General features: G+C 44.5%; 1 protein-coding gene across 3 annotated transcripts; it reads left to right on the forward strand.

Moving 5' to 3' along the window:
• The first annotated feature begins 298 nt into the window (after window positions 1-298).
• LOC118093696 (phospholipid scramblase 1) lies at window positions 299-27,271 on the forward strand. Of its 3 annotated transcripts, none has more exons than XM_060274493.1 (9): window positions 299-453; window positions 7,808-7,840; window positions 13,797-13,907; window positions 16,345-16,463; window positions 17,083-17,125; window positions 18,716-18,942; window positions 19,743-19,904; window positions 21,383-21,544; window positions 26,903-27,271. In XM_060274493.1, exons 2-9 carry the CDS (start codon window positions 7,828-7,830, stop codon window positions 27,161-27,163), a joined length of 1,098 nt encoding a protein of 365 aa, XP_060130476.1. In that variant the 5' UTR covers window positions 299-453; window positions 7,808-7,827; the 3' UTR covers window positions 27,164-27,271. The 3 variants fall into 3 exon arrangements, with proteins under 3 accessions (XP_060130476.1, XP_060130477.1, XP_060130478.1); XM_060274494.1 differs by lacking the exon at window positions 26,903-27,271 and adding an exon at window positions 24,939-25,451 and having other exon boundaries at window positions 300-453; XM_060274495.1 differs by lacking the exon at window positions 7,808-7,840 and having other exon boundaries at window positions 305-453.

Raw genomic sequence — 27,271 nt, forward strand, 5'->3', positions numbered from 1 at the left:
TAAGGATCAGCCCTTGAACATGGTGAGGAGTAATAAAAATGGACAGACTCCTGTGCGCGCGCAGAGTTCTTTCCCCCCGAGCCGCGACAGCCAGCTTTTGGACGTCCTGGCAACGCTAATCTCCTGATCCTCTAATATGGAGGCGGACTGCACCGCTCCTACAACTGGATGTAAATGCGCTTTGTCGAGGGAGCGTTATAAAGAGGGCAGTCTCAGCCAGCAAACGTCAGCCTTGGCTTCCGCTTGCTGCGTCCAGCTCCGCCTCCAGCCCACTTTTGTTTTGACTCTTGCACACCCCTCCCTCTGCAGGCTCTATTCTCTCTCCTTCCCAGCCCCTCCTTCGTCCCCCTGCACCGCATTGCAAGGGCGGGTCTCTAAAGAGACGTCCCTCGGCGGTGGGTATTCTGAGCCTGCTGCGCGTGGAGAAGCAACGAATAGAGACCCACCGCCAAGGTATTCACTTTCACTTCGGGGTAGAAAGCAAATATGGGCACCGGAGGAGAGGGCGAGTGAAGACTTTTGCAAAGCAACCCCTAAGGGTGTTTACTTCGAATTAGTAGCTCCTCGTGAGTTTGTTTGGAGTTTTCAAACTTCCACACTAGGCGCGTTAAGAGGTCTCCGCCCGGGGCCCCGGTTAGGCGGCGCGGAGTGCGGGGCATCAACCTCTTTCCTTCGACGCCCCGTTAAGTAAGGGCAGGCTGAGGGGATGTAAACAGAAAACGCGAAATAGGTTTCCAATAGATGGCAATTGCCAGAGACAGGACCAACACCATCGGTGAAACTTCCCCATTAGTATTGTATATCCATGCCAGGAAAAACGAAGCTGTTGAATATTAGATGTTGACTCCAGCATTGCAGGGGGTTGGACTAGATGACCCGTTGGGTTCCAGCTCCACGATTCTGTGCTTATCCAGCCTTCCTAGATATCAATCCTGGCTGTCTCCAACAAGGTGTGAATTCTGAATTATAACGCTGTGGTGGTGTTTTTGTTTTTTTAAAAATCATACAGTTAATTAGAACGTTAAACGTTTACTAACTAATGTGAATTGGTGGATTACATACTCATAACCCTTGACTCTCCAGATGTTGTTGAACTACAACTCCCATCAGCCTCACTCAGCTTGGCTAATCATGATAGGAGTTGGATGTCAACAACCCCTTGCAGAGCCAAAGTTTCCCGACCCTGGAATCCAGTTCCTGTTTTTCCATGGCATGCTGACAAAAGCAGCTCCCTAGTGGGGAATCCAAGAATGCGTCCAGATAATTATTATTTCTGAATGGGATTCGGTCCAGTTAGGGATTCCATGTGGGAGGAACTGATGCTCAGTTGCAGAGCACCTGCACTGCATGCAGAAGTTCTCAGGTTCAATCTCCAGCATCTCCAGGTACAGCTGGGAGAGAACCCTGCCTGAAACCTTGGAGAGCCTCCAGCTGTTTTGGGACTACAACTCCCATCATCCCTAGCTAACAGGACTAGTGGCCAGGGATGATGGGAAATGTAGTCCCGTCCCAAAACAGCTGGGTGCCCAAGTTTGGCCACCACTGATGTAGACAGTACTGTGCTACCGTATATAGACCAACGCACTGACTCATTGCAAGGCAACTTCTATGTTCCTGTAGCCGTGCTAGCAAATTAAGCTACACAACTGGTGCTGATTTGGAGCTCTTGTGCAAAAAAAAAAAAAGCACAAACTCTTAAAATAATGTTTCATTTTGTTTGTGGTAAGTGATGGGGAAATGCTCTGAAAGTGGTGGGATGACATTTGCTTGATGCAACATCATCTCCCATCCTCTCCCCCCCCCCATATTAAAATACACTATAATTAACTGGTCTCTCTGTGAAAACAAGATCAAGAAGAAAACTCCATGAACAAGTTGCCTGGACGCAACACATCAACTTCAGGGAAGGCAGAGATTTCCTGAAACTATACCTGATGTTCTGCCCCTTTGATTCTCCCTGTGCTGTGATCAGGTGAAGCCACTGCAAATTGTAGGGAGGAGAGGGCTATTTAACTTTTCCATTCCCAGCCCTTTGCTCAAAAAGCCCCAGCTATTGCTTTTCTCCCAGGTGGTGTACACATGACAATTTAAAGCGGATTTGAAACATCCCATATCTATGTGGGGTTTTTGCGTGTGTGCCGGCAATGTGACATTGTCCTCATCCAAATGTCAGCCTGCACTTCCCCCCACATTTAATCAAGATTTTCCCAATCCGTGGTTAATGCATTAAGGGGGGGATGTATTTTCCCAACTGTGGACATACTGGAGTGCTTGTGTGCCACTACCCCAACCCTCCTGTGTGGGATGACATTTCTCAGGGTGCCATCTGTTGCCACACCCTCTGCTTCCATTGGTGAGGTGCTCCTTAGTCAACTGCTGGTGGGCCTAGGTGCAGCACACACATGGTTTTTGTTTTGTTTTATATGCAGTTTTATGGAAGTTGGTATATTGGAAAACCTGTATATCAACTTTTTTAAAAAAAACTTGCAAAAAACCCAAATGTTCCCAGCCATTTTGATAATTAATAATAATAAATAAATAAATAAATAAATAAATAAATAAATAAATAAAGTTTTATACCCTGCCCTTCCTGGTTTAGAAACTGGGCTCAGGGCGGCTAACAACAAATATAAAACATTGATTAAAAACGACTTAAAAACAGCATAAAATACAACATAAGTATAGCATCGCCAGGGCTAACTGGGAAAGTTAGTCCTGCTAAGGCCAGCAAGGAGACCAGGGAAGAATTTAAATGTGGAGACCCAGAAGGGTTTCTTCATAGAAAAAGGGAAGGGAAAAAGGAATGAAGGATCGGGCTAAATTGAAGGCCAGGCGGAATAACTCTGTCTTACAGGCCCTGCGGAAGGAGATCAAGTCCTACAGGGCCCTAGTTTCATGGGACAGAGCATTCCACCAGGTCGGTGCCATCACTGAAACGGCCCTGGCCCTGGTGGAGGATAATCTGGCTTCTTTAGGGCCCAGGACCCTTAAGCTGTTATAATTCTTGGACCTTAGGGTCCTCTGCGGGACATACCAGGAGAGGCGGTCCCGTAAGTACGAGTGTTCTAGGCCACATAGGGCTTTAAAGGTCAAAACCAGCACCTTAAACCTGACCCGATACTCCACCAGGAGCCTGTGCAGCTGGTAAAGCACTGGATGAATATGCTCTCATGGCAAGGTCCCCGTGAGGAGTCTCGCTGCAGCATTCTGCACCCGCTGGAGTTTCTGGGACATTTCAAAGGCAGCCCCGCATAGAGCGAGTTACAGTAGTCAAGCCTGGAGGTGACCGTCACATGGATCACTGTGGCCAGGTTGGGGCAGGAAAGATAGGGGACCAACTTCTTGATACGGCGAAGATGGAAAAATGTCACCTTGACTGTTGCTGCAACCTTCGCCTCCATGGAAAGGGAGGCGTCAAGGATTACACCCAAACTCTTAACAGAAGGCACTGGCACTAATTGAGCCCCCGCAAGAGAAGGGAGTTGGTCCCCCAATCCTATACCATCCCGACCCAGCCAGAGGACCTCTGTCTTCAAAGGATGTAATTTCAGTCGGCTCCCTCGAAGCCATCTAGCCACAGCCTCCAAGCATCTGGTCAGCGTGTCTGGGGCCGAGTCGGGGTGGCTGTGCATCAACAGATAGAGTGTCATCAGTATATTGGTGACAACCCAGCCCAAATCTCCAAACAATCTGGGCGAGGGGGCACATAAAGTTGTTGAAAAGCATCGGGGAAAGAATTGTGCCCTGCGGCACTCCACACACCAAGGAGAGACACAATGACATCTCCCTCCCTAGCGCCACCCTCTGTCCCCGGCCAGAGATGAAGGAGTGCAGCCATTGTCGGGCTGTGCCCTGACTCCCCACGTCGGCAAGGCCAACAGATCATAATCAACCATGTCAAAGGCTGCTGACAGATCTAAAAGAATCAGCAGTCCCGACCCGCCTCAGTCCAGTTGTCTTTGGAAATCATCTGTAGGGCAACCAGAGCAGTCTCGGTCCCGAAACCAGGACGGAAATCGGACTGAAATGGATCTAGAGCCGATGTTTCCTCCAGAAACCTACCAAGCTATTAGCAACTGCTCTCTCAATTACCTTACCCAGAAAAGGAAGATTCAAAACTGGGTGGTAATTAGATAGATCTAAGGATATTAGATAGATCTAAGGGACCCAGGTGGCGCTGTGGTTAAACCACTGAGCCTAGGGCTTGCTGATCAGAAGGTCGGCGGTTCGAATCCCTGAGACGGGGTGAGCTCCTGTTGCTTGGTCCCAGCTCCTGCCAACCTAGCAGTTCGAAAGCATGTCAAAATGCAAGTAGATAAATAGGAACCGCTACAGCAGGAAGGTAAACGGCGTTTCCATGTGCTGCTCTGGTTTGCCAGAAGCGGCTTTGTCATGCTGGCCACATGACCTGGAAGCTATACGCCGGCTCCCTCGGCCAATAATGCGAGATGAGCGCGCAACCCCAGAGTCGGTCACGACTGGACCTAATGGTCAGGGGTCCCTTTACCTTTTACCTTTAAGGATCTAATAAAGTTTTCTTTAAAAGCAGACACACCACTGCTTCCTTCAGCTCCTCTGGGAATGTCCCCGTGCCAAGGGACAAATTGATGATTTCAACATCTGGACACACTCTAATCAGCCAAGACGGGCATGGGTCGAGGAGGCAAGTGGTGGGTCTACTGGCTCGGAGGAATCTGTCCACATCAGCGGGTAGTATCCAGTCAAAATGGTCCATCACTGGACCTAAAGACAGTCGAGGGGCCTCCAGTCCCATTACTGTATCCAAATTGGGAAGGTCACGGCGGAGCAGCAGGACTTTCTCCGCAAAAAAGCTCTCAAATGCCTCACAGCTATGTATCAGATTTGTGTTTAGATTTGGTTGTCCCCTTAGGGTTCTGCTGTCCTTATATTTTGGGCAGAAATCTCAGTCTTTATGCTCAATAGTCTCTTCTTCAGGTCTTGTAGTTCTGGACTTACAGAATTCTTTTCTTCCTTTGGGCAGTTAATATTTTTAGTATTAAACTTAACTTCCCTTGTCCACATTAGCTTTGACTCTATGCAAGGGATCAGTTGCCTCCTTGTATCATCCTTAAATACCCTCACTGGGCAGAGAGAGTAGGACCACCATAGAGTATCCTTTATCTCCATGAGTCGAGATGGGAGGGCTGATGATCTGAAGGTCATAAATAGGCATGTGATATTTCCCATGGTAGGCAGGAAGTGGAAATTTTCTAGATCTACATTTCGATAATGGCAATTCAGGAGCTGAGACAAGGATGTAGTAATTTGTGGTTCATCGACCTATGGTCGTATTGGTGAATCTCAAGCATTAACTGGTTCATTTGCAAGACTAGACAGGACCTCACTTCAACTGTAGTTCGAGTAGGTGAGTTGTTAACATAGTCATTTCTTATCCTCCTTTTAAGCCTTTGGGCATTTAAAGGGGAAGAATTGGTGTCCAATTGTTTATCGATGTTAACTGTTTTGGTGAGGATTTCATTCAGTCTTAGGAGAACCAGAACCATACGGTAGTTTCTGCAGACATCATGCAAATCTCTTGATAGGGATGCCTATCAGGGATCAGATGAAAGCAGGCTCCTCTAATGTCTTGTTCTAAAGACATGGATAGGTTAGCGTTAGGAGTGGAAGAGGCCCCTCCCGCTCCTGCTCTTGCTCTCTTGGGCGAATTAGCTTTTTCTGGGAGGAGGGGGGGGTCAAATGGTTTCCATCCTCCTTAAGGGGCATTTTAGTTACAGGTAGGTAGCCGTGTTGGTCTGAGTCGAAACAAAATTTAAAAAATTCCTTCAGTAGCACCTTGAAGACCAACTAAGTTTTTATTTTGGTATGAGCTTTCGTGTGCATGCACACTTCGTCAGATACACTGAAACAGAAGTAACCAGACCCTTATGTATATTCAGAGGGTGGGAATTGTTACTCACTGTTTGTTCTGCTTTCTCAGTTTCCTTGGTTTGCTCAGTTTGCTCTGTTTCTGAGCTGAGGAAGACGGTCTTGGCTTTCCACCGATTCCTTGTTTTAGAGGAATTGTGAGTCCCAATTATACTACAGTGGAACCTTGGTTTACGAACACCTCGGGTTACGAACTTTCAGTTTACGAACAATCAAAACCCGGGAGTAAGTAACCCGAGGTTTCCGAGGCCTATGGAGGCGTCTTTGCCTTTTCCCCACACCGTCCCAGCTGATCTGCTCCGGTATGGGATTTCCAGCTGCGCCTTGTTTAATTAGCGTTTTTGTGGTTTTTTTGTCTGGCTGCAAATTGTCCAAGCTGGGTGGGATTTTTTTGCCGGCTGGGTGGGATTTTTTTGCCGACTCCATACTGTATTCAGGGGATGTTGTGATTTACGGGTCCAGCTAACAGGTTGATTTGGTTGCATGCTTTATGTGGGTCACATTATCAGCAGGAAGCTGTGGGAAAGGTTGAGGTTAGATAAGGGAACAGGCAGTGTTAGAAACTCAAATATTTAAGCTAGGCACCAAATGCCTCCATAAACCAAGGTTGCAGGTTGAACAGTGGGAACACCCTTAGGCACCTTTGAAGGTGAAGGGTGTTTCTGGAGGCCAGCTAATATAGGTTGTGGAGCCCTTAGCTTGGATCTGGAACATTCTTGAGCCTCACCTGCACACCTGCCTGGAATTGTGGGGCCCTGGGAGGGTGTGGGGCACAAAGGCCTCCCTACTTGCCATAAGGCCCAGGCTTTGTCATGCCACTTGAAATGGGCAAGGTTGAGCTTGCTCAAAGTTTTGGTTAATAAAATGTGGCCCTATTTCAACCCATCACTTGTGCCTTGCCTCTTTATTTCTGGGTCTGGTCACAATAGCAGATGAATATGGTTGGAAAACAAGGAGTGTGTAGATATTTGTGCCTATTGCTCACAGCCAGGCATAGGCAAACTCGGCCCTCCAGATGTTTGGGGACTACAATTCCCATCATCCCTGACCACTGGTCCTGTTAGCTAGGGGTGATGGGAGTTGTAGTCCCAAAACATCTGGAGGGCCGAGTTTGCCTATGCCTGGCTCACACAGAAATATTGGATCTCAATTACTTGCTTGTAGTTCCAAACCCTGCAGCCAACATTGCCAATAGACAATTAGAGTTGGAGTCCAACAATATCCAGAGGCCACAGATTCTTCATTCCTGCTCCAGACACAGGACATCTTATGTATGTGTAAGAATAACCCTTCCGAGTGGCCTATTGTGTAAAAGAACTTTAACACTGCAAACAGTGGTTGCACAGAAGAAATTTCTGTTCTGCTGTAGGATTTCGAAAACATTTTCTAACTCCCCCACTCATTTTGAGAAATACTTTGTGTGCATTGATAAGATTAGAAAGCCCCTGATGTATTGTGACTTCAACTGAAAGATTATATTCATGCTCTCGAAGGAGTTGCATAGTTGAGAACATTGCAGAGAGAGAGACGGGGAATAGCAGTGCAAATACAACTGAACAAACCTAGGAACAGGCAGGGGGGGTTGTCTGTGGAAATCTATGATTTGGAACCAAGAAACCTGGAGCCAAAATGGAATTCTGCCTGCAGTTTTGTATAGTGCAATCCAGTACATATATATTCAGAGAAGCAAGTTCAATGGGACTTGCTTCATAGTGAGTGTGTTTAGGATTGTAGCATCCATAGCTGTATATTTCATGTCTCCGCAAGGGTGCCTTGAAAACAAACATGGACTAGGTTATCTTTTCATATGTAACATTTGTTTTTGTCAATCACCCCGAAGAGCAAACTGAAGTGGAGAGAAATGATCATACTGTAAAATCAATATATTATTTTTTCCCAGACAGGATTGTATGCAAAATCATGGAAATGCCAAGTGAGTAAAACAACAAAAAGCAGTTCATGTGTGTGACTTATTTGCTTTTGAGCTTGGAATATGCACATTCCTTGGTTTTGCTTGCATGAATGCCTCTCTGCTTCTGCTTCTGCTCTTATTTCCAGTCTGATGTAGGAGGTTGCTCAAGTTTCCGATTTAAGAGCAAGACTGAAATGCTACAGAAGCAGGAATCTCTTCTGCTAGATAGAGTTGGGAGAGACATTTGATTCAGTATACATTTGAAGGCAAAGTTAACAGAATTCTCACTTCCTGAAATAACATAAAAACCAAAATACAGCAAACGTTTGAAATTCACACTTATCTGAATTTTGCAATACAATTCTCCAGCTGAGTAATGTGTAAAATATGTATATTAACTAGAGTAAAGTGTGGGTTTAAATATGTATATTAGTAAGGGGGAAAACCCATACAAAAATGCATTATATTAGGAAAACAGGAGGCTGCAGCTGATGTAAAAGCTACCGCTAGGCTGTTAGTGGGACAGTCCGTGTATTGCCAGCACATAAATCCAGTGCTGAAAAGTCTGCACTGACTAATGAACCTGGTGGTAATAATAATAATAATAATAATAATAATAATAATAATAATAATAATAATGTTGTTTAGTCGTGTCCGACTCTTCGTGACCCCATGGACCATAGCATGCCAGGCACTCTTGTCTTGCACTGCCTCCCGCAGTTTGGTCAAACTCATGTTCGTAGCTTCGAGAACACTGTCCAACCATCTCGTCCTCTGTCGTCCCCTTCTCCTAGTGCCCTCAATCTTTCCCAACATCAGGGTCTTTTCCAAGGATTCTTCTCTTCTCATGAGGTGGCCAAAGTATTGGAGCCTCAGCTTCACGATCTGTCCTTCCAGGGAGCACTCAGGGCTGATTTCCTTAAGAATGGATAGGTTTGATCTTCTTGCAGTCCATGGGACTCTCAAGAGTCTCCTCCAGCACCATAATTCAAAAGCATCAATTCTTCGGCGATCAGCCTTCTTTATGGTCCAAGTAGCAGCAACAAAGAGACAACCACGGTGATGTTGGCGAAACAATGAAAAGGTAAACCACCGTGAGGTGCAAATATTTAAATGTATAAACAACCTTCACATATACAAGGAGATTCAAAAATGTGTAAAATGTGTACAAAGTCTCATATTCGAAGTCTTAAAAGTCCAGTATAAAGTGCAATAAAGTCCGACAATAAAGTGATATGATGTATCATGCGTTCTTCTTTCCCAGTGGTCTATCTCAGTCTTTGAGAATTGTGAGCTTCGTTAGTCTTGTTAAGCCTTCACACATGAACCTGTGAAAGAGTCCGCACCCTGAGGAAACCATTCCTGTGAAACGGGAAAGAACCTGGCCACCCGTCGGATGAGATAAGAACGCATGGGAAGAGATAAGAACGCATGATACATCATAGCACTTTATTGTCGGACTTTATTGCACTTTATACTGGACTTTTAAGACTTCGAATATGAGACTTTGTACACATTTTTGAATCTCCTTGTATATGTGAAGGTCGTTTATACATTTAAATATTTGCACCTCACGGTGGTTTACCTTTTCATTCTTTCTTTATGGTCCAGCTCTCACTTCCATACATCACTACTGGGAAAACCATAGCTTTAACTATACGGACCTTTGTAGGCAAGGTGATGTCTCTGCTTTTTAAGATGTTGTCTAGGTTTGTGATTGCTTTTCTCCCAAGAAGCAGGCGTCTTTTAATTTCGTGACTGCTGTCACCATCTGCAGTGATCAAGGAGCCCAAGAAAGTAAAATCTCTCACTGCCTCCATTTCTTCCCCTTCTATTTGCCAGGAGGTGATGGGACCAGTGGCCATGATCTTGGTTTTTTTTGATGTTGAGCTTCAGACCATATTTTGCGCTCTCCTCTTTCACCCTCATTAAAAGGTTCTTTAATTCCTCCTCACTTTCTGCCATCAAGGTTGTGTCATCTGCATACCTGAGGTTGTTGATATTTCTTCCGGCAATCTTAATTCCGGTTTGGGATTCATCTAGTCCAGCCTTTCGCATGATGAATTCTGCGTATAAGTTAAATAAGCAGGGAGACATTATACAACCTTAATAAAAAAATTCCTTCAGTAGCACCTTAAAGACCAACTAAGTTTTTATTTTGGTATTTCTTCAGAAGTGTGCATGCACACGAAAGCTCATACCAACCTCATACCAAGCTCAGACCAACACGGCTACCTACCTGTAAATATACAACCTTGTTGTACTCCTTTCCCAATTTTGAACCAATCAGTTGTTCCATATCCAGTTCTAACTGTAGCTTCTTGTCCCACATAAAGATTTCTCAGAAGACAGATGAGGTGTTCAGGCACTCCCATTTCTTTAAGAACTTGCCATAGTTTGCTGTGGTCGACACAGTCAAAGGCTTTTGCATAGTCAATTAAGCTGAAGTAGACGTTTTTCTGGAACTCTCTAGCTTTCTCCATAATCCAGCGCATGTTTGCTATTTGGTCTCTGGTTCCTCTGCCCCTTCGAAATCCAGCTTGCACTTCTGGCAGTTCTCGGTCCACATACTGCCTAAGCCTGCCTTGTAGAATTTTAAGCATAACCTTGCTAGCATGTGAAATGAGCGCAATTGTGCGGTAGTTGGAGCATTCTTTGGCACTGCCCTTCTTTGGAATTGGGATGTAGACTGATCTTCTCCAATCCTCTGGCCATTGCTGAGTTTTCCAAACTTGCTGGCATATTGGGTGTAGCACCTTAACAGCATCATCTTTTAAAATTTGAAATAGTTCAACTGGAATATCATCACTTCCACTGGCCTTGTTATTAGCAGTGCTTTCTAGGGCCCATTTGACTTCACTCTCCAAGATGTCTGGCTCAAGGTCAGCAACCACACTACCTGGGGTGTACGAGACCTCCATATCTTTCTGGTATAATTCCTCTGTGTATTCTTGCCACCTCTTCTTGATGTCTTCTGCTTCTGTTCGGTCCTTACCACTTTTGTCCTTTATTATGGTAATCTTTGTATGAAATGTTCCTTTCATATCTCCATATGAATTCATATGTTCATATTATTATTATATGAATATATATGAATTCATATTATTATTATATGACAAAGACAACAGGCATATAATAATAATAATAATAATAATAATAATAATAATAATAATAATAATAATGTATTATTTATACACCACCCATCTGGCTGGGCTTCCCTAGCCACTCTGGGTGGCTTCCAACAAAAGATTAAAAATACATTAAAACATCAGTCATTAAAAACTTCCCTAAATAGGGCTGGCTTCAGATGTCTTCTAAACGTCAGATAGTTGTTTATTTCTTTGACATCTGATGGGAGGGTGTTCCACAGGGTGGGTGCCACTACCAAGAAGGCCCTCTGCCTGGTTCCCTGTAACTTTGCTTCTCACAGTGAGGGAACCTCCAGAAGGCCCTCAGAGCTGGACCTCCGTGTCTGGGCTGAACGATGGGGGTGGAGACGCTCCTTCAGGTATACTGGGCCGAGGCTGTTTAGGGCTTTAAAGGTGAGCACCAACACTTTGACTTGTGCTCAGAGATGTACTGGGAGCCAATATAGGTCTTTCAAGACCGGTGTTTTGTGGTCTCGGCGACTGCTCCCAGTCACTAGTCTAGCTGCCGCATTCTGGATTAGTTGTAGTTTCCGGGTCACCTTGAAAGGTAGCCCCACGTAGAGCGCGTTGCAGTAGTCCAAGCGGGAGATAACCAGAGCATGCACCACACTGGCGAGACAGTCTGCAGGCAGGTAGGGTCTCAGCCTGCGTACCAGGTGGAGCTGATAGACAGCTGCCCTGGACACAGAATTGACCTGCACTTCCATGGTGAGTCCAAAATGACTCCCAGACTGCACACCTTGTCCTTCAGGGGCATAGTTACCCCATTCAGGACCAGGGAGTCCCCCACCCCCCCCACCCCCTGCCCCCCCCCCAAACAGTGCTTCTGACTTGTCAGGATTCATCCTCAATCCCTTAGCCGCCCTCCATCCTCCAAGTACCTCCAGACACTCACACAGAACCTTCACCACCTTCACTGGTTCCGATTTGAAACAGAGGTAGAGCTCTCATGGTTCATGGTTGTTTTATAAATTTGCAAAGTACTTGACAATTTGGGCTCAGAATACTTCAAGGGCTGCCTAAACTCTTCTATTCCTGCCTGATCACTGAGGTCTTTGGGGAGTCACTGTTAGGGGTTGGTCTCTCATGGCTCCGTTGTCCAGCTCTTAACCCACCAGGAGCTGTTCATTCAATATTCTGGGCCTAATTTAATAAACTAGTTGAGTTCAGGCAGGCTCCCCTCTTGACTGAATTTCAAGCACATACTGAAGACTTTTATTCCATCAGACAGCTGTTGTTTTTTACAGTTTTAACAGTAACATATTTATTTATTTATTTATTTATTTATTTATTTATTTATTTATTTATTTAATGGACTTAATCCACCACTTGATGGTCTAATAAAACCAGCCTCAAAGCAGTTTTCTTTGTAAACCACTTAAAAGACAAGTGTATTTAAGTGGTGCGCATTTTGCTTAAATAAACAAATAGTTAAAATTGTCTTGGAACATTGGGGGAAATTGCACCTGAAATGTGTATAGTATAGTAGGAGGAATTCGTAGAGATTTTCTTTTCTCAGAACTTAAAAAAAAGTGCAAACTGAGATTAAAAAACAACGAACAAATGAGAGAAACTAAAAATGATATATTTGCTCATCCCTACAGTTTTACTATGGCAGGGACGTGGGTGGCGCTGTGGGTTAAACTACTGAGCCTAGGTCTTGCCGATCAGGTGGTCGGCGGTTCGAATCCCCGTGATGGGGTGAGCTCCCATTGCTTGGTCACTGCTCCTGCCCACCTAGCAGTTCGAAAGCTTGCAGTGCAAGTAGATAAATAGGTACCACTCCGGTGGGGGAAGGTAAACGGCATTTCTATGCGCTGCTCTGGTTCGCCAGAAGCGGCTTAGTCATGCTGACCACATGACCTGTCTGCAGACAAACAGCGGCTCCCTCGGCCAGTAAAGCGAGATGAGCACTGCAACCTCACGACTGGACGTAATGGTCAGGGGTCCCTTTACCCTTTACAGTATAGCCTGTTTGGCATGCACGGGCTTAGCAGCTGACCCCCTGTGCAACCCAAAGGGCTGATTGATTGCAAGCCTTTAGCCAGAGAGACTTTGAAAATTAGATTTATTGATATGACAACCCTCAAAAAGAATTGCTTCTTGATAAAATGCAGGCTGGCTATCCAAGGGGGCCTGAGCAGCCAACCACTCTAGATTATGAAAACATTCAAAGGAAATGAAACTCAGAATTTGCATATTGACAACTTTTGACATTTTGCATCCTATGTTTCTCTCTCTCTCTCTCTCTCTCTCTCTCTCTCTCTCTCTCTCTCTCTCTCTCTCTCTCTCCAACCAGCTGTGTATTAATATTTTTAAGAAATAATAGGAAATAATATTTTAAAGAAAGAATTTAAGAATTTAAGAAATAATTTAAGAAATAAAATGTTTTAAAACATTTATAATTTTTTTAGAAATGGTAAGCCTAACACATTTTAATATAAATATCGCAACAAATTAGCATTTCTAAAAAGGCTGAAATAGGGGTTTCAGAATCCCCAGTGATTGGCAATTGAATTTTGATCCATAATCTTTTGTCCTCATCTCTCTCATGTATTTATTTATTTATTTATTTATATTTATGAAATTTGTATGCCGCCCTTCTTCCACAGATCTCAGGGCACTTCACAACAACAACAAAAAATACACAATAGAGAACACAATATGCATAATTAGAACAAAAACAAACCAATAACCCACCCCCCAAAAACATTAACTGGCTTCAAGATGTTTCACGTGCACAATGTGTGGGTATGGATAATGAAGATGCACAGCACATGTGTAATGTGTAATGCAGCATATACCTGACTATCTTTCTCTTCTTCCAGCAAAGGAATCTGAGCCTTCCCCACCACCTCCACAATATTCAGGCCCAGGATATCCACCTGGCCAAGCCCAATATGGATATCCTCAGAATGCACCTGGACCTGCTGTCCCAGGTAAGCAGCTGGGTCTATGCAGGCTTTCTTCCTTTGCTTACAAAACGATGTTTAGATAGGTAAAATATTCAGAATGTGGATGTATGACTACTCATTTAAATCTTCATTTATTACATTTATATCCTGCCTTTCATCCAAGATCCACCTCCTGCCCATATCCCATATTCCTCCCCCAAAAAACAACAATAAGTTAGGCTAAGAAAAAGTGACTGGCCTGATGTGACCACTTGAGCTTACTGGCTTCAGTGCCGTCTTAAGCATATCTGGTGCCATGGTGCAAAGACCCCCCCCCATTTCCCAGAGTTGACCTTTATTTAAGGGGGGGACGACTCCAAAGTTGTTGATCTTTTTAAGGAAAGGCTACTCCTGCCCTTGCGCTGCTGCCCCGTGCTGCTCATGTGTGGCCAGGCATCGGCTCCCACGGCGGGATCATGGTGTGGGGCTGGGTAGCCGGGCACAATGGGGGCGGCACGGGAGGCAGGCAGGGGTCTCGTCCAGGCAGGAACAGGCAAAGCAAGCTGGGCTGTCCACGTCACCACAGCAGAGAAGTGCGCTCACTCAGCTGCAGTCTCACCGTCCTTGCTTGGGGAGAAAAGGGGGGAGGAGAGAGCGTGACTGGGAGGGAATCGGGCAGGGGAAGGAAACACGGTTTGTGTGAAAGAGTGCAGAGGTGGTGGGGGCAGTGGGAGGAGGCAGGCTCCGTGCAAGGTGGTTGAGAAGCAGGGGAAGGAGGGAGGGGCGCTGGAGGCAGCAGTTGCAGCGTGAAGCCTCGAGCGCGGGGATCCTTCAAGGTAGAGTGGACAGGGGGAGCGGTGGTGGAGTCACGTTTATTATGCACAGAGCTTGGCACCAAGCCCCCGCTCCACTTTGCTTACCTCCCCACTCTCCCCTAGCCGGACTCTCCGCCTGGTGCCCTCCACTGCTTGGCACCCTGGCTCACCGCGCCACTACGCCCAATGGTAAAGATGTCCCTGACTGGCTCCCTGGGGATTTGAAAGTCTGTTTGCTATCCTTAATCACGACTCAGTTGCTGTTATCTGTTCAGAATTTTGTAGTACAATGTTAACATACTGGAGTTGTTGCAGCAACACATCACACAGTAAGCCAAAAAAACAACAACACAAAACCTTGGTTTACTGTGTGAGAGTGAAATCACACCCACTGTGGATGATGGAAGTGTCACCGCTGGGAGAAGCAGACCATGAACCTTGGTTTAGTGCTGTGTCCATGGAGGGGATCGTGGTTTGTTTTGCCGTTAACAAAGAACAATTTGTAGCCAAAGTTTGTTCTTGGCTTTCACACATCATAGCTTGCTTCCTCCCAACGTGAGCAGGGAGAAGTGGGCGGCAAAGAAACAGGTGTGATTTTTGCTTGAAATTAAATTATGTTTTGAACTGGAATTCAGGTGAATTGAAACTGGAGAGCGCATCATCCCCATATGCCTTACAGGCCTCCATCACATCTATCAACAATGAGGTGGTGGAAATGGTTTGTATAAAGTAGTACAGTGTTTTGATTTTTTCATTTTACACCCCTGTGTGTATGGCGAATACTCTGTGCGCCCTCTAGTGGATTTCTCAGCCATTGATGAAAAGTTCATGAAACCTTGCATTTGTGAAACCTTGCATTTGAAATGTATTTTATTTCCTGTAACATAGCTGGCTTCAGAAAAAAAGGAGGGGGGAGGCTTGCAATCTTAATTAAGATTATTGCAGAATTTAATTGGAACATACCGTAATGAAGAATTAACATTGAATTTATTTTCAATAGTTATAAATCACATTTGTGAAATTATCCAAAATGATTTGCCACAATGAAATGAATCCATGATTAAATACAGCAAGGCTGTAGTCTGAAGGCATAGAGAGTATGGAAACTGAAAGTGACCCTTCCACCTTATTAGAATCATAGAATCATAGAGTTGGAAGAGACCACAAGGGCCATCCAGTCCAACCCCCTGCCAAGCAGGAAACACCATCAAAGCATTCCTGACATATGGCCGTCAAGCCTCCGCTTAAAGACCTCCAAAGAAAGAGACTCCACCACACTCCTTGGTAGCAAATTCCACTGCCGAACAGCTCTTACTGTCAGGAAGTTCTTCCTAATGTTTAGGTGGAATCTTCTTTATTGAATGCCTTCATGGGCTCTTACCGATGGGTGAAAGCGAAGGGTTGTTGTTGTTGTTGTTGTTGAAACATACAATACAACCATGAATCCTTCTGAAGCTGCTCAGTTTGCTTTCAGTTATTGCTTAAATTACCCTGGCTATGTCTACTTGGAACCAAGTCCTATTGAATTCAGTGGGTCTACCTCCCAGGTAAATGGGAGTTCGGATTGCAGCTTTAGAGCCTTCAGGAATTCTAGAGGGTCAAATAATGTTTTAATTAGGTTTTGATCTTTCAAAACATTCCTGGATAACTTTCTTCAAATTTCCTAGGTCCGCCAGCAACTTACAGTGCTCTCCAGGTTCAGTATCAGCCTAATGTGCCTGTGGTTTGGATGCCGCCACCTCCTGCTATTCCAAAATGCCCCCCAGGATTGGAATATTTAAGCCAGGTATCTCCCTCCATTTATCTCTATGTCTCATCATTTACCAAGCACAACAGTCTCCACAAATATGGTCACCACAGTTGCCAGGGTAAACCCTGCCTTGATCCTGGCAATCATAATTGGGAAGCCATGCACAAGAACCAGCTGTGGTCTTCTCTTCTCTTCTCTTCTCTTCTCTTCTCTTCTCTTCTCCCACCCAAACTTTCAAAATCACATTCTCCTGATGGACAGCTGCCTACCATCTCCCTCCCCCCACTCTCTGCAGACACCCACCATGGCAATAAAAATACAATAAATGATAAAAAAGAATAATTAGCCGTTTTCTGCCCTTTCATACCATTCGAAAGGAGCAGCATTGCTTTGCCTTCCTCATTGAGGAGGAGCTGGCTAATGCAAAAGTTTGGCTTCACCCCTAGAGGCACACTCCATTGTCTCTCGAGACAGATGAATATCAACAGTGGATATAAACACCTCTAAGCAGTGTGCAGAAAATTAAAATGGTGGCAGTGTAAATGACCAAAATGCACAGCGTTACATTAAATAATTGCACCTATGTAATAATTTTGTAATGCATTTCTGTTTTAACATGCATGCTCTTGTCTTTTGCCTTTTATCTTTGCAACAGCTTGATCACCTATCAATTCAACAGCAGATTGAGCTCATGGAAAGTATGATCTTGCTGTCTTTCTTAAACTCTAATTGAGCATTGAGAGTGATTTTCAAATTGATGACTGTGCTTTAAAAAAAAAAATCCAAGACGTTCTCATAAGTGGCAAATTAATTTATATCTATTACTGAAGCTATGGATTAGCCACCTTCCCTGTACTAGAGGTGGTGTGTGATAAACAACAACAACTCAGAATAAAACAAATTGGGGAAATAGCAAAAATGGGATGGGGTAAAAGAGTACGCTTGTAAAAGAAAATTAGCCAGCTGACCCAAATATCAGAAATAATAATAAATAGTAGTAGTAGTAGTAAAGGCAAAGGGACCCCTGACCATTAGGTCCAGTCGTGACCGACTCTGGGGTTGCGCGCTCATCTCGCATTATTGGCCGAGGGAGCCGGTGTACAGCTTCCGGGTCATGTGGCCAGCATGACAAAGCCACTTCTGGCAAACCAGAGCAGCACATGGAAACGCCGTTTACCTTCCCGCTGTAGCGGTTCCTATTTATCTACTTGCATTTTGATGTGCTTTTGAACTGCTAGGTTGGCAGGAGCTGGGACCAAGCAACGGGAGCTCGCCCTCTCACAGGGATTCGAACCGCTGACCTTCTGATCAGCAAGCCCTAGGCTCAGTGGTTTAACCCACAGCGCCACCTGGGTCCCCAAGTAGTAGTAGTAGTAAAAAAAACAACCGTATTGTGCGAAAAAGGCTAAGAATCCAAGTGAGAGCATTCTTTTCCTTTTCTTCCCTTATTTATACAAACTGATTTTCCCTTCTTGAAACATGACTGCATGTAATGTTAATGACAAGATGAGCAATCACATTGTGCCTTTAAAATATTAAGTACCAGGTTGTTACCTAGACTGCAACATGTGTGGACTGGAGGCTTGATCCTTTCTCTAGGCCAGGGACGTCCAACTCCCAAGAGACTGCGATCTACTCACAGTATAAAAAAATGGCAGTGATCTATCCATTGTCATTGGATGGACCAAAGTTGTTGAGCTTTTGTTTTAGGAAGGGAGAGATCACTGGGGGGGCGGGGGCGGAGATCTACCAGGATCTACCAGGAACACCCTACAATCTACCAATAGATCACGATCTACCTGTTAGACATGCCTGCTCTACACCCACTTCAATTGGTGCCCCACCCTGCAGCAGTTAACATTGGTGGGAAAGTTCTCATTGGCACCAAGAGGAACTTTCCTCCAATGCTAATTACTTTCCATGAAGGTGGTAGATTTGGTGGAAACTATAGCTGGAGAGGCAGGTTTAAACATCCCCGCCTGCTGAAATCTTTAACCATCCCCTCTGAACCTAGTATCTTAACATTTGCAAACACCTGTTTGCTCACGATGTCCTTAATGTCACATGTGGTGAGGCCCGGCAGCCTCACTGTGGTGCTTGCTCAACTGGTTCGGACAATAAGCCAGCGTTGTCTTATTTTACTAGACAGGCAAGGAGCTGAATGTTCTTCTAAGGCTTTAGTGCTGTAGATTTGAGGCTGAAGTTGATGGCTCCAATTTTTGTTCATAATGTTCATGACAAGCATTTGGAACAACTAAGCACTCCAACTGATGTTGCTTCCTTTTCAGTGATAAGCGGCCTTGAAACTTGCAACAGATATGAAATCAAAAACTCTGCAGGGCAGATGGTGTATTTTGCAGCTGAGGAAAATGACGACTTCAACCTGAATTGTTATGGGCCCTTACGCTCCTTCACCATTAAGTTCTATGACAGTGCATGCCAGCCGATCATGCAGCTGTCAAGAGATTTCCAGTGTTCCATTTGCTGCTGCCCTTGTATCTGCTGCTTGCAAGAGGTAAACCTGCACCTATCCTACGGGCCCAGCTTCTGATTGTCTTCCTCAAATTACTCTTTCCAACTTTCAAGATGATGGTCTTTAGGGATACCTACTTATGCATCTTCACATAAGTTTTGTTAATTCTCAAGATTTCTTTGTGGCTCTTTTCAGGTGGCTCCCATCATTTCAGTTCATATTTTTAACTGCAGAGATTCTTCTAAATTCATTTGAATTATGAAACTTTCCCTTATATAGACAGGGAAGACAGGGACCTTTCTTTTTTCTGAAGCCACATTGACAACCTTAGGTGGATCTCTCTCTACCATTAGCAAGAGTATGTGTTTTATTTTAGACATCTTCAGGCTTATGTCCCTGCAAATACAGTGGTACCTCGACTTACAAAGATGATCCGTTCCATGGCCATCTTAGTAAGTCGAGGTTTTCGGATATCGAAGCGCTGCTACGGCACATGTGCGAAGCGCGATTTCGCGCTTCTGCGCATGTGCCGGGCGCGCGTGCCGGGCGCACAGGGTGAAAGGACTTCCGGGGGTTATCGACTTCGGAAGTCGAAACCTTCGGAAGTCGAGGTATGACTGTACCCATTTAGGCCAGCATATACCTTCACATCTCTTTCCCCAAGAAAATACATGCCATGTATGTGAGGACACACTATACCTTTGGTTAACCTATCTTTCCATGTCTTTTTATCCTGGGCATACTCCAGCTTGGGTTATAAACCTGCATATTCTTATTTGTGTATGTCTGCACTAGACAAAAGTGTAAGGTCCTATTCTTACTGTGCTGTTTTTCCTTTGAAGCTTGAAGTTCAGGCCCCACTAGGCACAATCATTGGCTATGTTAAACAGAAGTGGCATCCCTTTCTCCCTAAATTTGTTCTCCAAAACGAGGCCAGAGAAAAAGTACTTACAATGACTGGGCCATGTGTGCCATGCCGCTGTTGGCAGGATATTCATTTCGAGGTAAGTCAATCCTTAAAAAGCTAAATTCCTAGGTTTCCCTGCCAGATCATTGTTATTGAGGTGTATTGTATCAGAACGCTAATTGCATTCATTACTGGGGCATTGAATTTACTCATAGGAGCAGGTGTTAGCGTCTCAGGGCTAGGGATGTTGGATAATTCTGTCCAAAGCAGTAGCGGGCATTGCTGAAGTTCACATTTTTGTTGAAGGTCAGGAATGGAAATCATAAAAGCAAATATTTAATAATTAATTACTGTATGTTAATTTTGATCACCGCAGGAGAGCAAGATGACCTGGGTCGGTTTTAGTGGAAGCCAAACTGTATGGGAATGGGGAAAGCGCTGATAGTGACATACTGTACACAGTACGGAGCAGAATTGGCTGCTTCCTTGCATCCCCATACTCTGCTTTGTTCCAGTCTGGAAAGTGTGCTATATTGGGGGCACCTTGCATCGGGTCCTGCACCAGGCCTGGGTTGAGGCAGGCCTGTGGGTGGAAGGAATATGTGGTTTAGGGGGCAATCCTAAAGCAAGAACAATAAATGCTATAGCCACTTAGAAGCATCAGACTGCTGAACCCCTGCAAGCACAACATAAAAAGGTAAAGGTCCAGTCGCGGATGACTCTGGGGTTGCGGTACTCATCTCGCTTTATTGGCTGAGGGAGCCGGCGCACAGCTTCTGGGTCGTGTGGCCAGCTTCTGGTGAACCAGAGCAGCGCACGAAAATGCCGTTTACCTTCCTGCCGGAGTGGTACCTATTTATCTACTTGCACTTTGACATGCTTTTGAACTGCTAGGTAGGCAGGAGCAGGGACCGAGCAATGGGAACTCTAGGCTCTGTGGTTTAACCCACAGCGCCACTGCATAAGGTGCGCACAACATAAGGTTGAGCAAAAACCTGTACACAGGAACATAGGAAGCTGTCTTATATTGAGTGGGAACATGGGTCCATTTGGCTTAGTAATGTCTGGACTGACTCTCCAGGGTTTCGTGCAGACTTTCCCAGCAGCAGCAGCAGCAGCAGCAACAACAAATTTTTTGTACCCCGCCCATCTGACTGGGTTGCCCCAGCCACTCTAGGGGAATATAACAGAATATTCCAACAGAATATAAAAATACAATGAAACGTCAGATATTACAAGCTTCCTGAGTGCCACTGCAGAGAAGGTCCTCTGCCTGGTTCCCTGGAGCTTCAGTTCTCGCAATAAGGGAACTGCCAAAAGGCTCTTGGAGCTGGATCTCTGTCCGGGCTGAATGATGGGGGTAGAGATGCTCTTTCAGGTGTACAGTATGTCTGATGATGAACTATCTATACTTAGGACCATTTCATAATTTTAATTATTAGTACTGTGCCTTATTTGTGTGCTTTATGTTGTACTGTGCGCTTATTTTATTGAATGCACTCTATAAATGTAGTTAAATGAAAACAAAAACCACCTTGCAGATAAATGTTTTTTTCTATTCATATTAAAAACCAGGTGAAGACACTGGATGGGAAGTCTACAGTCGGAACAATTAATAGGCAGTGGACAGGCCTGGCAAGAGAGGCTGCCACAGATGCTAGCATCTTTGATGTCCAGTTCCCCATGGACCTTGATATCAAAATGAAAGCGATCACCATGGGGGCCTGCATGCTCATGGTAAGCCTTATACCTCAGACTCCACAGTATGATATGAAGGTCTATTGCACTGGAGCAGTGGTTCAAGGGAACTGGCATGAGGGCCTTTATTTTAATGTTACACAGCTCCTCCTCACAATTGGATGCCCAGGGCCACGTGCAACAGGAGGAAACTGTCAACATAAAGGAAATGATTTACTAAATTCCTAATACCAATCAAGAATCCAATTTGTTTGGTGTTAGGAGTGTAGTAAATTATTTCCTTTACACTGATGGTTTGATTCATTTAAAATGGAAAAGCTACCGTCTTAGACCGCAGTCTAATGTGTTTCCTGCTTGGCAGGGGGTTGGACTGGATGGCCCTTGTGGTCTCTTCCAACTCTATGATTCTATGAGATTCAATCTTATAAGCAAACTTATAATGGAGGAGAGGGCTATTGATGCCTATTAGCCATGGTGGCTATTCTGTGCCTCTGCCATTGGAGGCAGCAATGATTCTGAATACCAGTTGCTGAAAACCATGGGAGGGAAAAGTGCTCTTGTGCTTGAATCTTGCTTGCTGGTTTCTCACGGGCATCTGGCTGGCCGCTGTGAGAACAGGATGCTGGAGTAGATGGGTCACTGGCCTGATCCAGCAGCCCCTTCTTATAAACTGTACTTCACAGTGGAGAAGATAAGGAGATAATATTGGATGGATGGAGAATGCAGCATAAGTGGGCAAAGTAGACAGTGTGCTGAAAAAGAGGAAGCTGAGAAAATGGATAATATAGACATTCCATTTCCGCTTGGATGTTGCTGAGACATTGGGCCGTTTCAGCTACAACCTCTTTATTTTCATCAAATGATTTCAGCAATATCAAGTTTTTCATTCTTCTTCCTTTTGAGGCCAGACCATATTTTCTTTAGCCAACAACACAGGAATTAGTTCTTCAAGTGTATACTAAAAATTGAAATCTTCAGGAGAAAGTGACAAGGGCATTTATGAAGGGCAGGCAGGCAGACTATTATTGCAAAGCTTCGTGATTCTCAAGGGAAGAGAACCACCCACCATTATTTCTCCCAGCTATGGTGGTTTCAACTCCTAAAATTTCTGTCCAGAACCATTTCTTCTCCAACAATACAAATGGCAGAAAGGATTCTTTCAGTCATCAAAATTCAGTTTTTTGTACTCTGACAAGTAAAAGAAAGCTTCTTTGCTCTAGAATTCTTTGCAATCCATACTTATTCATAAATGTGCTTCTCCATACCTGCCAATTCTGTGGGTATTATGCCAAGGGCATGCACTAAATGGTAATATATTTCTGACAGAAGACAGAGAGGCTGGTACTAATAGGATAATGATGTGAGGAAGAAGGTGGCTTCTTGCAAGCAATTGCAGCTCAGTCGTAGCAGCAAAATTCATTGCTTATTCTGAGATAGCTTAAGCTGTACATGAGGTCACATTGCCAGCTGCTATTACTGGAAGATAACTGGTCAAAACATGCATTGAATCCAGAGCTGTAGATATATGTGGAAAGAAAGCAGAATAGCATTAGTACGGTTGTTTCATTTATTTGTCCCTTAATACAGTTCCAGGCAATGCAAAAATATAGAGTTAAAAGCATACCAATTATCAATACACTTAAAAAACCAGCAACGGCAACTATAAAAACACCAGCTGTATATTTTAGTTTAGTTTTTTTACTTACTCCTAAAGAATTTGATAAACCGCTTATTATTATTATAAAAACTGCTATGGGTTATAGTAACCCATCAGAATCCACCAAATGCCATGGGCAAGTATTAACCCGGCTTTGGAAATATGTTGAGGCCACCCTCGCTGTGCAGAGCCTTCCATAGCTGGAAAAGAGCCCTTGGGGGATGAATGTAGGGTCCAGGTAGCTCCGTGCTGGGAGAGATGCTGTATCATGTATTTGGGCCTCAAGCCATATAGGGCTTTATAGGTCAATACTTTGAACTGGGACCCAGGTGGCGCTGTGGGTTAAACCACAGAGCCTAGGGCTTGCTGATCAGAAGGTCGGCGGTTTGAATCCCTGCAACGGGGTGAGCTCCCGTTGCTCGGTCCCAGCTCCTGCCCACCTAGCAGTTCGAAAGCACCTCAAAGTGCAAGTAGATAAATAGGGCGGGAAGGTAAACGGCGTTTCCGTGCGCTGCTCTGGTTCGCCAGAAGCAGCTTTGTCATGCTGGCCACATGACCCGGAAGCTGTCTGCGGACAAACGCCGGCTCCCTTGGCCTTTAGAGCGAGATGAGCACCGCAACCCCAGAGTCGGACATGACTGGACCCTTTACCTTTACTTTGAACTGGGCTCAGCCACTGCAGCTGTGGCAGAACCATAGTTATGTTGCCAGATCACTTTATCCTTCTTACATGATTAATGGATTTTATGACTGTGCTGAGAGCATAAGAACAGTCCATTCAAGATACGAAGGAACCAGACCTAGGGACATGTGCTGCTACTGGATGCAAGTCCTTGAATTTAAAGCAAAATAAAAACAAGCTGGACATATTGTTGCCTGTGCCCAAGTCTTGCACACACGTTACACTGCAGTGGGTTCAGTGAGCCATACTTTAGTGCAGGGATGGAAAAGGTGTGACTTTCCAGATGTTGTTGAACTAGAATGCCCATCATCCTTGAGCATTAGATGTACTGGCTGGGGCTCATGGGATTTGTAGCTCAGCCACATCTATAATAATAATAATAATAATAATAATAATAATAATAATAATAATAATAATTTTTTATTTATACCCCGCCCTCCCCAGTCAAAACCGGGCTCAGGGTGGCTAACACCAATAAAATTACAATAAGACAGAAAAGAAAAGAAAACAATTAAAATACAGATTAAAACACAATATTAAAATTTAAAATGCAGCCTCATTTTAAGTAGTCCATAAATCAAAACCATGAGGGAGGAAAACACAGGGGTCAGACTGAATCCAGCTCAAAGGCCAGGCGGAACAGCTCTGTTTTGCAGGCCCTGCGGATAGATGACAAATCCCACAGGGCCCTGGTCTCCTGTGAGAGAGCGTTCCACCAAGTCAGGGCCAGTACTGAAAAGGCCCTGGCCCTAGTTGAGACCAATCTAACCACCTTATGGCTCGGAATCTCCAGAATGTTGTTATTTGTGGACCTTAAGGTCCTCCACGGGGCATACCAGGAGAGGCAGTCCCGTAGGCACGAGGGTCCTAGGCTGCATAGGGCTTTAAAGGTCAAAACCAGCACCTTAAACCTGATCCTGTACTCCACCGAGAGCCAGTGCATCTAGAGGGTTACGTTCCCTATTCTTGCTTGACATGTTTTCTCCAGTAGTTCCATTTAAATAAGTTTGGGATAGCTGTTGTAAAATATAAAGTAAATTATGGATTTGAGTCCAGAGTTCATATAATTGATAGTTCTTTTTTCTACAACTTAGGATTTCATGTTTTTTGAACGTGCGGGAAACAGAAACCGTCGACACTGATACATCATCATGCTGGGGTGCATCATGGGATACATCGACGTTAGTTCAGGCCAATTTTGCAATGAGAATATGAGTGTGAATATCCAAAATTGTGTTCTCCCATAACTGTACTAAAACAAGTTACCAATCCAACTTGCAAAAGGGATTTTAGTTTTAAATTTTGTTTTGCATTTAAAGTAGTAGTAGTAATATTTTTTAAAAAATAATTTATAACCCACCCATCTGGCTAGGTTTCCCCAGCCACTCTGGGTGGCTCCCAACAGTATATTAAAAACACGATAAAACATCAAACATTAAAAACTGTTAGGTTTCTATTCCTCTCACTGTGGAATCACGGGAGCAGATGTTTGCTGTATTCTGTTTCCATTTGTTTTCTTCTTCTTCGGACTTCTCTCAGCGAGAGGAGACATGTTTTCTTTTGTTCTGCCTTACGCTTAATAAAGTAGCTTTTAGTACACAACCTCAGCCTGGCTCCGTCTGCATTTTATCTCTGCTGGACTCTGAATATGTACTCAGTGTCTCCAAGACACGAGTTGTAATAAATTGTCGGGAAAGGGCTGTCGGAATTCCCTAGAGCTGCACGCTGATGGGAGAGACAGGCTGGATTCATTTCTGCATTATGCCTGGGGGTTGTTCTTGCCCCCAGCTGACCCGACAAAAACTTCCCTAAACAGGGCTGCCTTCAGATGTCTTCTGAAGGTTATATAGTTACTTATCTCCTTGGCATCTGATGGGAGGGTATTCCACAGGGTGGGCGCCACTACTGAGAAGGCCCTCTGCCTGGTTCCGTGGCAGCATCATTTCTCGCAGTGAGGGAACCGCCAGAAGGTCCTTGGAGCTGAACGGTGGGGGGTGGAGATTTTATGACTGTGCTGAGAGCATAAGAACAGCCCACCAATGACCCATCAAGTCCACAGTCCTGTTCTCACAGTGGCCAACCTGAATGCCTGTGGGAAACCACCAAGCACGATTCAAGCCCTCTGCCACGCTGCGGTTTCCAGCAACCACCACAGCCACATGATCTCACTCTGAGGCATTATGTCTGATGAGTACTGAATGGTCAGTACTGTAACTGGAGTGCCAGAAAAGATGGACAGTCATGCCTAGTGATGTCTGTTAAAAAATATTCCAGATTTTTATTTTTATTTTAAATGACCCAATGCAAATTTGCACAGGATAATGGGCATAGCACAATTTTCAGTTTGTATTTGCATTTTTTAAATGCCTGGCCTAGTATCATAGAATTGCAGAGATGTACGTGACCATGAGGATTATCTAACATGCTGCAATGCAGGAATATTTTGCCCAAAGTGGGGCTTGAACCCACAACCCTGAGATGAAGAGTCTCATGCTCTACCGACTGAGCTATCCCTGACTTAGCATGTTAGGTCTAAAAGGAACAGTGAAGAAGCATCCACCCCTAAAGTACGAACTTCCAAGCATGGAAACATTTCCTCAACCCTCAAATGATAAATTGCTTACAGCTTCATGGAGTTGCTTTCAAGATACAAAGGAACCAGACCTATGTGCTGCTACTGGATGCAAGTCCTTGAATTTAAAGCAAAATAAAAACAAGCTGGACATATTGTTGCCTGTGCCCATGTCTTGCACACACGTTACACTGCAGTGGGTTCAGTGAGCCATACTTCAGTGCAGAGATGGGAAAGGTGTGACTTTCCAGATGTTGTTGAACTAGAACGCCCATCATGCTTGAGCATTAGATGTACTGTCTGGGGGTTATGGGATTTGTAGCTCAGCCACATCTAGAGGGTTACATGTTCCTTATTCTTCCTTGACATGTTTTCTCCAGTAGGTCCATTTAAATAAGTTTGGGATAGCTGTTGTAAAATATAAAGTAAATTATGGATTTGAGTCCAGAGTTCATATAATTGACAGTTCTTTTTTCTACTACTTAGGATTTCATGTTTTTTGAACGTACGGGAAACAGAAACCGCCGAAGACGTGGTGGGGTGCATCATGGGATACATCATGGTGCTGGAGTGCATCATGGGATACACCATGGTGCTGGAGTGCATCATGGGATACATCATGGTGCTGGAGTGCATCATGGGATACATCATGGCGCTGGAGTGCATCATGGGATACATCATGGTGCTGGATTGCATCATGGGATACACCATGGTGCTGGATTGCATCATGGGGGACATCGACGTTAGTTCAGGCCAATTTTGCAATGTGAAAATGAAAATATTTTGGTATTTTGCAAGTAACGCTGTATTCTTCATACCCTATAAGGTATAATATTCCCTCCAGGTAATTCAAAA

The sequence above is a fragment of the Zootoca vivipara genome, chromosome 5 (genome assembly GCF_963506605.1).
Source record: "Zootoca vivipara chromosome 5, rZooViv1.1, whole genome shotgun sequence".
In the NCBI taxonomy this organism is placed as follows: domain Eukaryota; kingdom Metazoa; phylum Chordata; class Lepidosauria; order Squamata; family Lacertidae; genus Zootoca; species Zootoca vivipara.